This window comes from Chelonia mydas, chromosome 7 (assembly GCF_015237465.2).
Source record: "Chelonia mydas isolate rCheMyd1 chromosome 7, rCheMyd1.pri.v2, whole genome shotgun sequence".
Taxonomy (NCBI): Eukaryota; Metazoa; Chordata; order Testudines; family Cheloniidae; genus Chelonia; species Chelonia mydas.
Genome location: NC_057853.1, coordinates 100,955,346 through 100,970,524, shown reverse-complemented (window position 1 = coordinate 100,970,524; position 15,179 = coordinate 100,955,346). Strand labels below are relative to the sequence as shown.

The 15,179-nt window shown below is 43.3% G+C and overlaps 1 protein-coding gene across 1 annotated transcript in view; it reads right to left on the bottom strand.

The window, feature by feature from the left end:
• The window catches only part of C7H10orf90 (chromosome 7 C10orf90 homolog), a 217,025-nt gene extending 202,518 nt beyond the window's left edge, over positions 1-14,507 (bottom strand). The window contains exon 1 of the mRNA XM_043550860.1: positions 13,825-14,507. Within this exon, the coding sequence (XP_043406795.1) occupies positions 13,825-13,831 (7 nt within the window). The 5' untranslated portion in view covers positions 13,832-14,507. The remainder of the gene's footprint in view (positions 1-13,824) is intronic.
• Between the last annotated feature and the right edge of the window lie 672 nt (positions 14,508-15,179).

Below are 15,179 nucleotides of genomic sequence, written 5' to 3'. Positions count from 1 at the left end.
GTGTCGACTGCAACACAGCTCTGCTAAAGCCAGCATCATCTCTCGCCTGCTGGGTGATGGCATAGTGTGTCGTGAAGGTATGTACTGATGACCACATCGCGACTCTGCAGATGTCCAGGATTGGGAGCTGAGCCAGGAAGTCAGCCGACAATGCCTGAGCTCTTGTGGAATGAGCCGTCACTATCGGTGAAGGCACACCCTGTGCTATCTCATAGCACGTATGGATGCAGGTGTTGATCCAGGACAAAATCCTCTAGGAGGACACCAGGAGGTGCGTCACCCTGTCAGCCACCACAACGAAGAGTTGAGTAGACCTGCGGAAGGGCTTGGTGCGCTCCAAGTTGGCACACCTGACATCTAGTGTCTGAAGATGCCTCTCCTTGTTGGAGGTGTGTGGCTTTGGATAGAACACTGGGAGGAAGATATCCTGGTTGACATGGAATCGTGACTACCTTTGGCAGGAAGGCCGGATGGGAACTCAGTTGGACCTTGTCCTTCTAGAACACTGTCTATGGAGGCTCTGATGTCAGGGCTTTAATTTCGGAGACTCGCCTCGCCATGGTAATAGGTACACGGAATGTGACCTTCCACGACAGGTGGGAAAGAGAGCAGGAAGCCAGAGGCTCGAAGGGAAGGCCAAAATTGTCAGACACATAGATAAACATAATTTATTGGGGAAGAGTCAAAATATTTTTTGAAAAGGGAAATCATGCCCCACCAATCTACTAGAATTCTTTGAGGGAATCAGCAAGCATGTGGACAAGGGGGATCCAGTGGATACAGTGTATTTAGATTTTCAGAAAGCCTTTGACAAGGTCTCTCACCAAAGGCTCTTAAGCAAAGTAAGCAGTCATGGAATAAGAGGGAAGGTTCTCTCATGGATTGGTAACTGGCTAAAAGATAGGAAACAAAGGGTAGGAATAAGTGGTCAGTTTTCAGAATGGAGAGAGGTAAATAGTGGTGTCTCCCAGGGGTTCGTACTGGGACCAGTCCTATTCAACATATTCATAAATTATCTGGAAAAAGGGGTTAACAGTGAGGTGGCAACATTTGCAGATGATACAAAACTGCTAAAGATAGTGAAGTCCCAGGCAGACTGGGAAGAGCTACAAAAGGATCTCTCAAAACTGTGTGACTGGGCAACAAAATGGCAGATGAAATTCAATGTTGATAAATGCAAAGTAATGCACATTGGAAAATATAATCCCAACTATACATATAAAATGATGGGGTCTAAATTAGCTGTTACCACTCAAGAAAGAGATCTTGGAGTCATTGTGGATAGTTCTCTGAAAACATCCACTCAATGTGCAGCTGCAGTCAAAAAAGCAAACAGAATGTTGGGAATCATTAAAAAAGGATAGATAATAAGACAGAAAATATCATATTGCCTCTATATAACTCTATGGTGTGCCCACATCTTGAATACTGCATGCAGATGTGGTTGCTCCATCTCAAAAAAGATATATTGGACTTGGAAAAGGTTCAGAAAAGGGCAATGAAAATGATTAGGGGTATGGAATGGCTCCCGTATACAGAAAGATTAATAAGACTGGGATTTTTCAGTTTGGGAAACAGACGATTAAGAGGGGAGATGATAGAAATCGATAAAATCATGACGGTATGGAGAAAGTAAATAACACTTCCTTATTTACTCCTTCTCATAGCACAAGTACTAGGGGCCACCAAATTAAAATTAATAGGCAGCAGGTTTAAAAACAAACAAAAGGAAATATTTCTTCATACAATGTACAGTCAACCTGTGGAATTCTTTGCCAGAGGATGTTGTGAAGGCCAAGACTATAAGAGGGTTCAAAAAAGAACTAGATAAATTCATGGAGGATAGGTCTATCAGTGACTATTAGCCAGGATGGGCAGGGATGGTATCTTTAGCCTCTGTTTGCCAGAAACTGAGAATGGGCAACAGGGGATGGATCACTTGATGATTACCTGTTCTGTTCACTCCTTTTGGGGCACCTGGCATTGGCCACTGTCAGAGGACAAGATACTGGGCTAGATGGACCTTTGGTCTGACCCAGTATGGCCGTTCTTATGTTCTTATGAGGGCCAGTGAGCCTGGAGAGGACTAAGTTGAGATCCTATTGGTGAATCGGATTCCCAAACTGGTGGCAAAAAAGTCTTTCAAGGCCTTCCAGGAACCCGATTGTCATCCCACGCAAGAATACGGATCTACCCTGGACATGAGGGTGGAAGGCTGTTATGTCTGCCAAGTGTACTTTGATTGATGAAAAGGCAAGGCCCTGGTGCTTTAAGTGAGGTAGGTAATCCAGGATGGATTGTAGAGATGACTGGATTGGAGAGATATTGCTTTCTGATGCCCAGCAGGAGAAGCACTTCCACTTTGCCAGGTAAGTCGCCCTGGTAGAGGGCTTTCTGCTTTCTAAGAGGAGCTGCTGGACCTGACTAGAGCAGGCCTGCTCCTCGGGATTCAGCCTCCACACTGTGGAGTGGAGAGAAGCGAGGTTAGGGTGCAGTAATTGTCTGTTTTCCTGAGACAGCAGGTTTGGGCAGCTGGGAAGCGTCCATGGGCTGCCACCGCTAAGTCCACGAGTGTGCCGAACCAATGCTGGTGCGGCCATGCCGAGGTGATCATAATGACTCAAGCCTTGTCCCTCTTGATCTTCAAGAGGACTTCTTTGATCAGTGGGACTGGCAGGAAGGCATACATCAGGTCGCCTGACCATGAGAGGAGGAAGGCATCAGATAGCGAGCTGCTGTTGAGACGCTGCAGAGAGCAGAACTGGTGACATTTTCTGTTCTGTCTGGTGGCAAACAGGTCCACTTGGGGAGCTTCCCACTTCTGGAAGAGCATCCTGATGACCTCCAAATGGAGGGACTACTCATGTGAGAGAAGAAGGACCTGCTGAAGCGATCCACCAGCATGTTCTGGATGCCAGGGAGGTGCAAGACTTCCAGGTGGATAGCATGCTGCATGCAGAAGTCCCACAGGCGAAGGGCTTCCTGATAAAGGGCTGCTGATTGAGCTTGGCCCTGTCTGTTGACACAGAACATGAAGGCAATGTTGTCTGTCAACACCTGCAGCACACGACCAGACAGATGGTAAAGAAACACTTTACAAGCCAGGCAGATGGAGTGACAGCTCCTCTCGAGACCATAGCCCCGAGTTCTGAGTGTGCACTCCCCGAGGTGCACTCCCCAACCGAGGTCAGACGCATCTCACTCCAGGGACACTGAGTCATGAATTCACAAATGGAACACCTTCCAACACTGGATCCAGGTGGATCCACCACTGCCTGGAGTTGAGTACCCGTGGCGGGATCGTGAGAAATTTGTCCAGGTGATGTCTGGCTGGGGACTAGACTGATGCCAGCCACATCTGGAGGGGTCTGAGCTGCAGTCTTGCATGCGGGACAACGTAAATGCATACCGACAAGTGCCCTAATACAGTGCTTCTCAAAGCCGGTCTGTTGCTTGTTCAAGGAAAGCCCCTGGCAGGCTGAGCCGGTTTGTTTACCTGCCGCATCCGCAGGTTTGGCCGATCACGGCTCCCACTGGCCACAGTTCACTGCTCCAGGCCAATGGGAGATGCGGGAAGTGGCGCGGGCCGAGGGATGTGCTGGCTTCCCTTCCCGCAGCCCCCATTGGCCTGGAGTGGTGAACCGCGGCCAGTGGGAGCCGCGATCGGACAAACCTGTAGATGCGGCAGGTAAACAAACTGGCCCGGTCCACCAGGGACTTTCCCTGAACAAACGGCGGACTGGCTTTGAGAACCACTGCCCAAATAGCCTGAGGCAGACCTGGGCTGTGGTGAGCAGGTGGGCAGCAACTTGGGCAATCAGATCTGACATTGCACTGTGAACTAGTAGTGGGTGTTCCTATGAATCATAGAAACCTTCTGTGGCCGTGAAATATCAAAATATGAAAGTGTTTTCAGATGAAGGGCGGCATACCAGTCTCCTGCATCCAGGGAGGGGATGATAGAGGCAAGACAGACCATGAGGCACTTCAACTTCTTGGGATATTTGTAGAGGTTCCGCAGGTCAAGGATGGGGCTTAGACCCCTCCTTGGCCTTCGGAATAAAAAAATAGCAGGAATAAAATCCTTTTCCTCTCAAATGCTGTAGAACTTCCTCTACGGCTCCCACCCGCAGGAGGCCTTGCAACTCATGAGCGAGCAGAAGCTCATGAGAAGGGTCCCTGAGAGGAATGGGGTGGGAGGGAGCGAGGGAGGGAGGGATAGAAAGGAATTGGAGGATATGCCTCCCTATCACAGTGCTGAGCACTCACTGGTCTGATGTTACTGAAGTCCAAGCCCAGCTTGGGCAATAAACTGTTGGAAAACAAACGGGGTGTCGGATCCAGGATTCAGACTGGGAGGGGGTCGGACCTGATTGCACCTGTCTGTCACGCTCATTGGCCACAGATACGACCAGTGAGCTTGGGGCGGGACGGGTATAAAGATTTTCAAAGCCCATGGCCAGGACATAGTATTTCATCTCCGCCCACTTGGAGATGGGAGGCAGGGAGGAGGGAGTTGCCAAAGGCCTTGATTAGCTTTACCACTCCCCCGTGGATGGGTAAGGCCACCTGAGAAGAGGGGGCTACACTCAAAATGTCAAATAGGGTGCTAGATGGTTGTGACAACTTCTCGGCCTCTAGCCCCAGGTTTGCTGCCACCCTTTTAAGTACCTCCCGGTAAGCTTTCACCTCGTCCTGGGAAACTGCATGGGAAGGCCCTGCTACTGTCTCATAAGGTGAAGAGGATGAGGAGGTGGGCACAGGTGGTCAGTCAACTCCATTTCCCCTGCTGGGGGAGCCTTGGCTGAGGCTGGCTACCCTGAGGCACCCTGCTCCAACTCCTCCTCTCAGTCAGGAGGCAGGTGGGAGACCATCGCTGACCATTTCTCAGATGTCCCAAGACTGACCAGTGCACATGCTCCAACATCTGAGGGACCCCCCAGGGTTCCAGAACTGCCAAGAAGCCAGCTACTGGCTCTGTGGCCATGTACTTCCTGTCAGTGCCAGGGGAAATCCCAATGCCACAGGCAGGTGACCTTGGCCCGCAGGCAATGTGTCCTCGGCCCACAGGCAATGGTCCTCCTCGCTTTCCAGGCCTGAGGAGGAAGAAACTTGTCTTGGGGACCAGGGCAGTACCACAGCCTCCTCCTTGCCATTTCCAGGCCGACTCTCCCCGTATTCTTCTCTTGGGGACCGGGACCAGGATGGTGGAGCTCAGTGCCTCATCTCTGGTGACAGTGCTTAGCAGATCGGCAATGGTAACCTGGTGATTGATGCCTCGCTCTTTGAGAACAGTGCCGCTCTGTTGACTGGGAGCATGGAGACCTTTGTCTTGACTCTGGAGACCGGTACAGACGATCCAGAGACTGGTGATGTGACTCCAGGGACCGGTATCATGACTCAAGTGATTGATGCTATGAGTCCGGAGAGCAACGCAAATGCTCAGGGGACTGGTGCCTGATCTCTGGGCACTGGTGATATCTGCGCCAGACAGCCAATGATTGATGCTGGCATCCTGGAGAACGATGCCTAGAGTCTGGGAAGCGGAGCTGGGAACTCTGGCAGGTAAGCTGGTTTGTATCAGAGGGTCGGTGGCACTGCTCTGGAGACCACTGTCGGGATGCCACCTGCCGCGGTGCCCAGATGGGGAGTGCTGGAAGGGCCCCAGGGCGGGTTTGCCTCCAAAACTGGCAACCTCTCTGGTAGGTGTCAGCAGCATGGAAGAGACAATATGTCTTTAGCAGCCTGGAAGGCCTGCGGTGTGGATGGCACTGCCAGGTGCCAGATGCTCCTGCCGCTTCATGGGGTGGCAGGCAGATCTCAGAGGAGGCTCGACAGCTCTGTGGATACTGAAGCCTGGCTATAATCCAGAGAGGATGAGCTGCTCCATGCGGGTCTTTGTTCACCTCCACCTTTCTCCTTCCCCTTTATGGGACACAGAGGTCCTCAGAGCGGAGTCCAATCTTGCCGGCATGGAGGCCGGTGTGAGGGCCAACTCCATAAGGAGCGCTCAAAGCCAAATGTCCCACTCCTTTTTGGTGTGAGGCTTGAAACTTTTACAGATGTGACACTTGTCACTTATGAAGGGTTTCCCCCAAGCACTTCAGACAGCTTTGGTGGGGATCACTGATGGGCATAGGTTTTTTGCAGCGGTCACAAGACTTAAAGGCCGGGGACCAGCCATGCCCCAACCCTGTGCAAAGTCTGATAGGCACTAACAAACTATTTCTACACTTAACACCTGATAGGCATTAACAAACTATTTCTACACTTAACACTAACGGAACTAGGAAGAACTATACAAACATTACTCTAACAACTATATACAGTAGAAATGTCAAGAACACTGGAAAAAGCTAAAGCTTGCTGAGGCAAGGGAATGTTTCAACACCGTCACTGGCAGTAAGAAGGAACTGAAACGGGGGGGCATCAGCATCCATTATACCGGCACATATGCACGCCACTCCAGAGGGCGCCAGAGCTGGTCCCCTACAGATACCACTGAGGGAAAAACTTCTGGCACCAGTGCATGTGGTGAGCACACACACCTCCAGTGGAATGGACATGAGCAAGCATTCAAAGAAGAACAATATATCTCACTTGGTGTCATATGGTAATTCTGCTTAATTTCCTGCATATATGATGAATGACCTTCATCACTATTCACAAGATCTAGTTAAAATACTAATGAGGCTGATTCAAAGAAGTTGCTCCTGATGTACACCAGCAATAATGAGATCAAAAGTAGATCTGTCTAAGATGTGCAGTATCTTCCCATCTCATGATGCAACATCATCAGAAGTTTTGTGTTATTTTTGCAGCGTGACTCATTACCAGACATACATAGTAAGAGGAACACAAGATGCAAATTCTATATGGTCTCAGAAGCTTTAGAAACTATGCAATTTTGAAGAAGGAAAGTGAACATTCAACACATGAGGTCCAATTCCCCATCGGGTGTTGATCCTATTCTGAGACACAGTGTAGTGACTTAGTCATATCAGAAAAAGAAAATTAGTGGAAAACTAGTAGGTGCTTCCCTGGTACATCCCACAGAGATTAATTTATGTGGTCACTATGTCAAATGCAGAGTGAATAGCCCTTGTCCAGGCCTGGGTCATAAAGTTATATTTCACCCAGAATGAATGTCATATAATCAAAACAAAGCAAGGTTTGACTGTTGTTGCATTCTACTAGAAACCTACCCAAACTCCTTTCTTGGGACAAAAGCCTTCAGTGCGGCCAGGATTTCACCCTGGTTGCTTATTACATTATTTAAATCATTTACTGATCCTTGTAATAGTGTTTGTATCCAATCCATTTTGAAGTCATTTGTCAAGCAAGATTTTGTGAAACACCATGTCAAATGCTTTACTGAAGTGTAGATACTTTACATGCTGTCCATTCCCTTCATCCACTAATTGCATAATTCATTTAAAAAAAACAGTTTTCTCTGGTAGGATTTCTTCTTTATAAATCAATGTAAAATTAGTTTTTTAAGTTAAATAAAATGTTGAGATGTACCCCTTTTGGCCACTTCTGTCAGTTATATGACCTTATAGAGCTATATTTACTGAGGCAGCATGACATTTCAGCACTTAGCTTTTCTCCTACAAGTAAGAAGCATTTTATAATATTTTTACTGGCATGCTTTCCTTGTGCTTCTTTATCATGCAGTTTGTTTTTGTACTTGACAGGATAAGCTGACACTAACAAAACAGCGTAATTACATTTTAAAAAATGTTTTAATGTAATTTAGTATTGCTATAAAGTGCAAATGTTTAATTCTACACCTTATTATAGAAATAAACATAGAATCTGATCTAAAACAGTTGTTTCTGCATGAGTAAACATTTTCCTAAATTAAACATAATTAATACTACACATGTTGGTTACGATTCAAAATTATTTGTCACACACACACACTCTTCCTAGCAGATGTGCATCATTGATTTGGAAGGATTTCTCTTAAATGGTACTTTCCTGTCACTATGTACACATTGCCTTGTTAATTTAATTTATAAATTAGCTTTGCTGAACTGGCAGACGCAGCCCACAAACTGAGTGGGATTGACCCAGGAAAGGGTCAGGGTAGGCTATTCAAAAGATGTGCACTTCTCAAGGGCAGCCTCCTCTGACAGGGTTCCAGATGTCATTAGAGCAGCTTTTCTTGGCCGAACCTATCAAAGAAGGTACAGCAGTGATTGACTTTCAAGAGTAAATTCCTGCCCAGTACAGCTGTCTTCAGGTGAAAGTGTGGTTGCAGTTTTCACCCCCTGAGCCCACGGGTGTGAATCTGGCCCATTAGTTTACATATATAGTGCCTTCCAATGGCAAAGAATCCCAAGGTGCTGCTTTAAGTTGTGACAGAACCTACTGTAAGTATACACAGATAACTACATCTACCACTGTAGTGCACATCAGTCTGGATCTGAAACAAAATTCCAGATCCAAATGTCCCTCAGCTCTGGGGATGTTATAAATCCAGACCCAGATTCAAAGGTTAAGTGCTGGCACAGTGGGCCAAATCAAACCTTTAGAGCCAAACGCTTCAGATTTTCCAGAACCAGATCTAACTTTTGCAGTTGGAGCTTCTCACTCTGTATCAAGTACCAATTTTCAATGTATAAGAAACATAACGGCCATCCTGGGTCAGACCAAAGGTCCATCTAGCCCAGTATCCTGTCTTCTGGCAGCGGCCGATGCCAGGTGCCCCAGAGGGAATGAACAGAAGAGGTAATCAAGTGATCCATTCCCTGTCGCTCATTCCCAGCTTCTGGCAAACAGAAGCTAGGGACACCATCCCTGCCCATCCTGGCTTATAGTCACTGATGGACCTATCCTCCATGAACTTATCTAGTTCTTTTTTGAACCCTCTTACAGTCTTGGCCTTCACAACATCCTCTGGCAAAGAGGTCCACAGGTTGACTGTGCATTGTATGAAGAAATACTTCCTTTTGTTTGTTTTAAACCTGCAGCCTATTAATTTTCATTTGGTGACCCCTAGTTCTTGTAAAAAGAAAAGGAGTACTTGTGGCACCTTAAAGGCTAACCAATTTATTTGAGCATAAGCTTTCGTGAGCTGTCGATGAAGTGAGCTGTAGCTCACGAAAGCTTATGCTCAAATAAATTGGTTAGTCTCTAAGGTGCCACAAGTACTCCTTTTCTTTTTGCGAATACAGACTAACACGGCTGTTACTCTGAAACCTAGTTCTTGTGTTATGTGAAGAAGTAAATAACACTTCCTCATTTACTTTCTCCACACCAGTCATGATTTTATAGATTTCTATCATATCCCCTCTTAGTCATCTCTTTTCCAAGCTGAAAAGTCCCAGTTTTATTAATCTCTCCGCATATGGGAGCCATTCCATACCTCTAATCATTTTTGTTGCCCTTTTCTGAACCTTTTCCAAGTCCAATATATCTTTTTTGAGATGGGGCAACCACATCTGCACACAGTACTCAAGATGTGACCATACCATGGATTTATATAGCGGCAATATGATATTTTCTGTCTTATTTTAAACCTGCTGCCTATTAATTTCATTTGGTGACCCCTAGTTCTTGTGTTATGAGAAGGAGTAAATAACACTTTCTTATTTACTTTCTCCACACCAGTCATGATTGTATAGACCTCAATCATATCCACCCTTAATTGTCTCATTTCAAACCTGAAAAGTCCCACTCTTACTAATCTCTTCCCATATGGAAGCCTGATTTATAGCAGATATACCATAACTCTTCAGAATACAGTATTTTAATGTAAATGATAAAACACTTAGACTTCAGTGGGGCCAGGACTTCAATCCAAAACTCTCATTAACCTCAAGATGGTCAGGATTTTACTCTTTGTGTGAGAACCTCTGTGGAACCTCCTGATTTATAAGTGAGAGAGGAGAATTAGATTATTTTCACCCTCTGTTACATCTATGCAATGCCCACTGACTTTTCAGGGCAGAATTTGGCCACTTGAGTTTACTCTGAAAGATAAGCAGTAACAAAATTTATGCCAGTGAAAGAATATAATGAAACCGTTTTACAATAAATAAACTGTTTCCTAAGAATAAATTTCCTTTTAAATACTCTTTTTCAGAGCTCATATATCTCTATGATGCAGGAGAATAGAATCAATATTACAGAGAAGCAGAATTTCTAGTAAGTTATTTTGAACATATCAGTTCATATTTACTTATAATTAGAATTCACAGGAGCACATTCCTGCAATCAAGAGACAGGGATGCACAGCATGAAAAAACATTTAGCACAGAACAGCCTCCATGAATAATTGCCTGTCAATGTGGCTTGTTAAAGAGAAACTACAATTTTACAAGACAATTCTTGTGTCTGCTTGTCTACCCCAAAGACAGATAGGTATAACACACAAATACGTTACCAGCTTTTAGGGGGGAAAAATCTTACTCTGTTGAACTGAAATTTAAATTTGTACAGTATTAAGAGAGCTATCACACAATGATAAACTCGCACACCCAAGTGTAGACCTCTCAAATTCTAAAGTTTAATTAATTGTATTATAAAGTGACATTGGCATTGACAAGCAGTGTGGTCAGCAGCTAGGAAGAACTGAGGAGGCAACGGGGCTTTGGAAACCCTCCTATCCTCCATGCACTGACAATCAGAGCTGGCTAGGCATACCCCTCTGTAATATGCTGTACCCCTTTGGCGCGTGGATCAGTAGGTGCACTCTGTGTGCTGGGGAACTCCGTAAAGCCCTTCAAGGCAGGATGGTCCCTTTCAGCCATAACTGGACCTTCTCATAGCAGGTATTTTGAAGTCACTACAGATCATGAGTAGCCTTGACTCGAGAAGCCATTTTAAGAACCATCTTTCTTTCTGATCCAAACTTGACAATCTTCATCTTCTGTCACAATTCCATCTAAAGCATTAATATTTGTTTCAATTCAGTGAGCTCAGCATCTAATCTGTGCTGTATGCAAGAGAATTGAGTTTGGATCATGAACTTGATCTTTTATTCCTAGTCCAGCAGGACATGGCAGCTCTGCAAAGGCAATAAACTCAACCTGCTGAGAAGACTGACTCTGGTTTACTCATCTAGGTAATATTAAATGACAGGCACCAAAGTGAGTGTGAGTCACACCCTCAATGACAAGTAGACAGGTTGCTAAGAAGTGAGGACTGAAAGCAAAGATAATAAAGGGAAAAGGAACGAAGAGAAATCCCTCAAAAAGGGAAATGATGGCACAGATACACACCAGGCTTAGATGTAAAGCTCAGCACCATGCAACTATTCAATCTTTTTAAAACTGCCTTACCATTTTTTTGTCTTTGCTTTGAAGAGATTGAAAAGGTACATCCATATATTTATAATTTGATAATTTTCCTTTTTAAATTTTTAAGAATATAAGAACTGGAATGAACAAAAACATAACATTATAGAGCGAACATAGCCTATGGAAATTTTTACAACTGGCAATATTTGTAAAAAAGTGAGTTTAGTGCTTATGAAAGGTACTAGACAGAGTGAAGTGCTCAGTTGATTTATGCAGGGTGTCATCCAAAGCATACTAAAGTCAATGATAGTCTTTCCACGGACTTCTGTTTACTTTGGGCCTTGACCCAAAGCACACTGAACAACGGTATGAATTACCCCACAATAAAAATGCCTTAACCTTTTCCTAGAAGGGTCGCCACAAATGCTGAAATAGCTGAGCCTTCATGGTTATCCAAGTTCTTGGCCTCTGCCCTCAGACTGTCCAAAACAATACTATTTCTGATGGTGGCTTTTATAATGTGTGCTCTCCACCATGCAATGGACAGAGATCATGACTCCTTTCGCGTACAATAGGGCAATAGGTCATCATAACAGCCATCAGATAGTAACACCTTAATCAGCCTCAACAAGAAAGCTTCCAGAAACGTCAAATTACCATACTTTCGGCCTGAAAGAAACTAACGGAATGTGCATGCAACATATAGGTTTAGAACTAAAGAACTACAAATATAGACCATACTGAAGGAATGTAGTATTCAAATTTAGTACAGTTAAGTATCAACTCCCCATGATGTTTGAAATAGTTTCCAGGTGAACTTGTGAACATATTACAGAGACTCCTTCATAGTTCAGGAAGCACTTTAAAAATAGCCAAAAGTAAAAAAAACAAAAACAAAGTTACTCAATGACAGAGTTGAAACTATTAAGATCTATTGTTTAAGCAAAGCTCCCATTGTTTAAATCCAGAAAGCTGAGTAAATGCTGTTTTAGAAAAATCTGGGTTCCTGGACATATCCATAATATATGGCCTTCGTAACAGCCCATGGCCTCACAAATATAATGGTCAGCCAACTCATGCGACAGTAAAAGAGTAAGGAGAACATGTGCTACAGAACTGACGATAGAATTAGGGAGTTCTTAAAGTCTAACTTTGCCTTTGCTAATGATGTATTCTGTGGCCTTTTGAACGTCACTTAGGCAAAAGTATTCAAAAAGTGGTCTCTGACTTTGGATTCTTCAGCATCTGGGTGCCTGCCTGTTTTGAAAATGCTGTGCCTCAGTTGTAAATGGAGATGATACTTTTCTCTCTCTTGAAGGAAAGTTAATATTTCTATAGTGCTTTGAGAATGTAAAGTGCTACATAAGTGCAAAGTATTATTAACAGGATAATGCATGTTTTCCTCTTGAGTTTGTCAGTCTCTAACTCATCATTATCTAGCTTGTAATCAGTTATGACTTTACTCGCATACATTATAGTTCAAGTAATCTTTTTTCACCTATTCTCTTTAAATGTTTTTCAGTTTTGATGCTAAAGTTTGAAACATTTAGCTCATTCTTTTTAAAAATATTGAGTCAATTGGAATTTACACAATAAAACAGATGGTCCTCTGAAAACAAAATACTTGTTTTTACCTGCATGGTACTTCTCTAACTTTTATAAAGATATTTTTTGTTCTGCTTGTTCTTGTCTGCGAGTTCCATTCAAACTATGCACACGGGATTTATTATTTTATTTTGAACGAGAATGTCCAATGCTTGTAAATATTTCAGCAATAACTTAAAACAGGTAATATTATGTCTCTTAAAATAAGAGAATATAAAATACTATTCTGTTGGCTCATTAATGTTCATGCAAAGAGAATCAGGTTGCAAATAAAAGACTGACTGTTAAGATGAGTTCCTTTACCTTTTGAGGTATTTTATACTAGTAATTTATGTCACTATTTTGAGCCTGATTGTCGCATCCTTACTCATGTGAGTAGTTCCACTGATTTCAAGTAAAGGTTAAAGTCCACTTGACATGAGTAAGCTTTGAACAATTAAGTTTCCTGTGATTTAGAATCCAGAACACTTTATTCACATATTCATTAAACATCTCTGCCTGAAATTTGGTGAACTATTAACTTGTATCCTTAAGTGTGAGAAGTTGTTACTGTAATTTTCTAGATAGCACAGCTCCCACAATCCTGCCCAATTCAACTTTTTTCCACCACAAGTTGACATTAAGGTAAATACACTTTCCACTTAACATTCCACTCCTGGATAAAATTATTAAGGATTTAAAAAGTGGCCTGCCATTCTGATTACACTTATTGACAAAGTTAACATCATTAAGGTGACAGTTCTTTCCAAAATTAACTACTTTTTGTCACTACCCCAGTTACTCTACATAAAAATAATAGTAATAAAATAATAATAATAATAAATAATAAAAAAAAATCTCCAATATAATCCCTTTTATGGAGCAAAAAAAAAAAAAAATCCCCATATATATCTGTAACAGGGCCTGGCTCTGCTCCTGGCTTCTCCCCTACAGAAGCTGCAGCAACCCCACCAAGTGTGTAGTTACTGACCTTTCATTCAAGTTCCCTCCACCAATATCACTACAGTCCCTGTGCAACAGTCTATTTACAATATCTACAGTGCTTTTAGCCCTCTCCTCAGGACCTGACAGGACCAGAGGTCTCTCTTCTCTAAAGCATCTATGTGATTAGGCTCAGCTAGCCCTGTTTGGTTTTTTCTTTTTCTTTCTTTCTTTCTCCTAGCACTTCCTTCCTGTGCCTCTTTATCAGACTTGGGTGGGTGGGCTATTTGGCTCTTTATCCCATCCAGTCTGCCAGCCTGATTAGATAACTACCCCAATCAGCTTCTCCTGGGGAACTACTTAGCAGTGCAGGATCACCTGTTCACCCCCTGCACAGCTATACCAGACCGAACACCTCTGACCTTGGAAGGTGAACCATCCTGCTGGGCCTGGCTAGTGCTTGGATCACTCCCTGCACTCTGTTACAATACCCTAAAAAGGTAATGAGAGTTGTGCAGCTGAGAGGGGGCATGGCCCTTCATAATTTTCTACTTTACTTTCTTATAGCACAACTGCAACATCTTACATCCTGGCATGCTCAAGTGTACACCTCTTCCACAAGTAGAAACAGAGAGACTCTCACTGATTGTCTGCCATTAAATAACACTATCAAAGTCCAGTGGAAAAACCTGTATCCTAGAACACATGAGAAGACACTAGAGTCGTGTAATCTGGGCTATGGCTCTGGTGCACACACACTTCCAAAAACCCCTCAATTTGGAAGCTCTTACAGAAACCCTAATTACTAGGAGACCTTCAAACATTTACACTTGACATCAAACTCATCACATTTCTCTCCTCATTTGTATCACTTCCATAATAATCTAAAACAACCTGAGCAACTTCAAAAAGAATACAACCCATGGCACAAAATTATTTTCATTGCATACAGCCAGGCCAAATATGATAAAATATGGGCAAACTAAATAGAGAAATAATACTTAATAATTAAATTCATTTCACCCTCTCAATTTTAAAAAGAAATCATCCACTTTTGTAGATTTATAGAATCTTCTCATAATCAATAAATATCAAAATTCAATGGAAGAAGGAAGTAAACATTGATTGGGAAATAACAGAATGAAATGAGATGTGTTCCTCTATTTGGTCCAATTTAAAAGATATTAAATACCACATAATACTCTAGCAGACAAACTTCACAGAATGGATTCTATTCCTTTAAAAATACCATATAATTCAGACAGTTCCTCCATATATTTTTATTATCCTCTCCCATTTGGCACGTTTTGTACAAGTTATGACAATGGCCCCAAATGACATTCTGTTGGTGAAGAGCACGTAAATGTATTCACTGGACAGACAAAATTTTTCTACAAAGGTAAA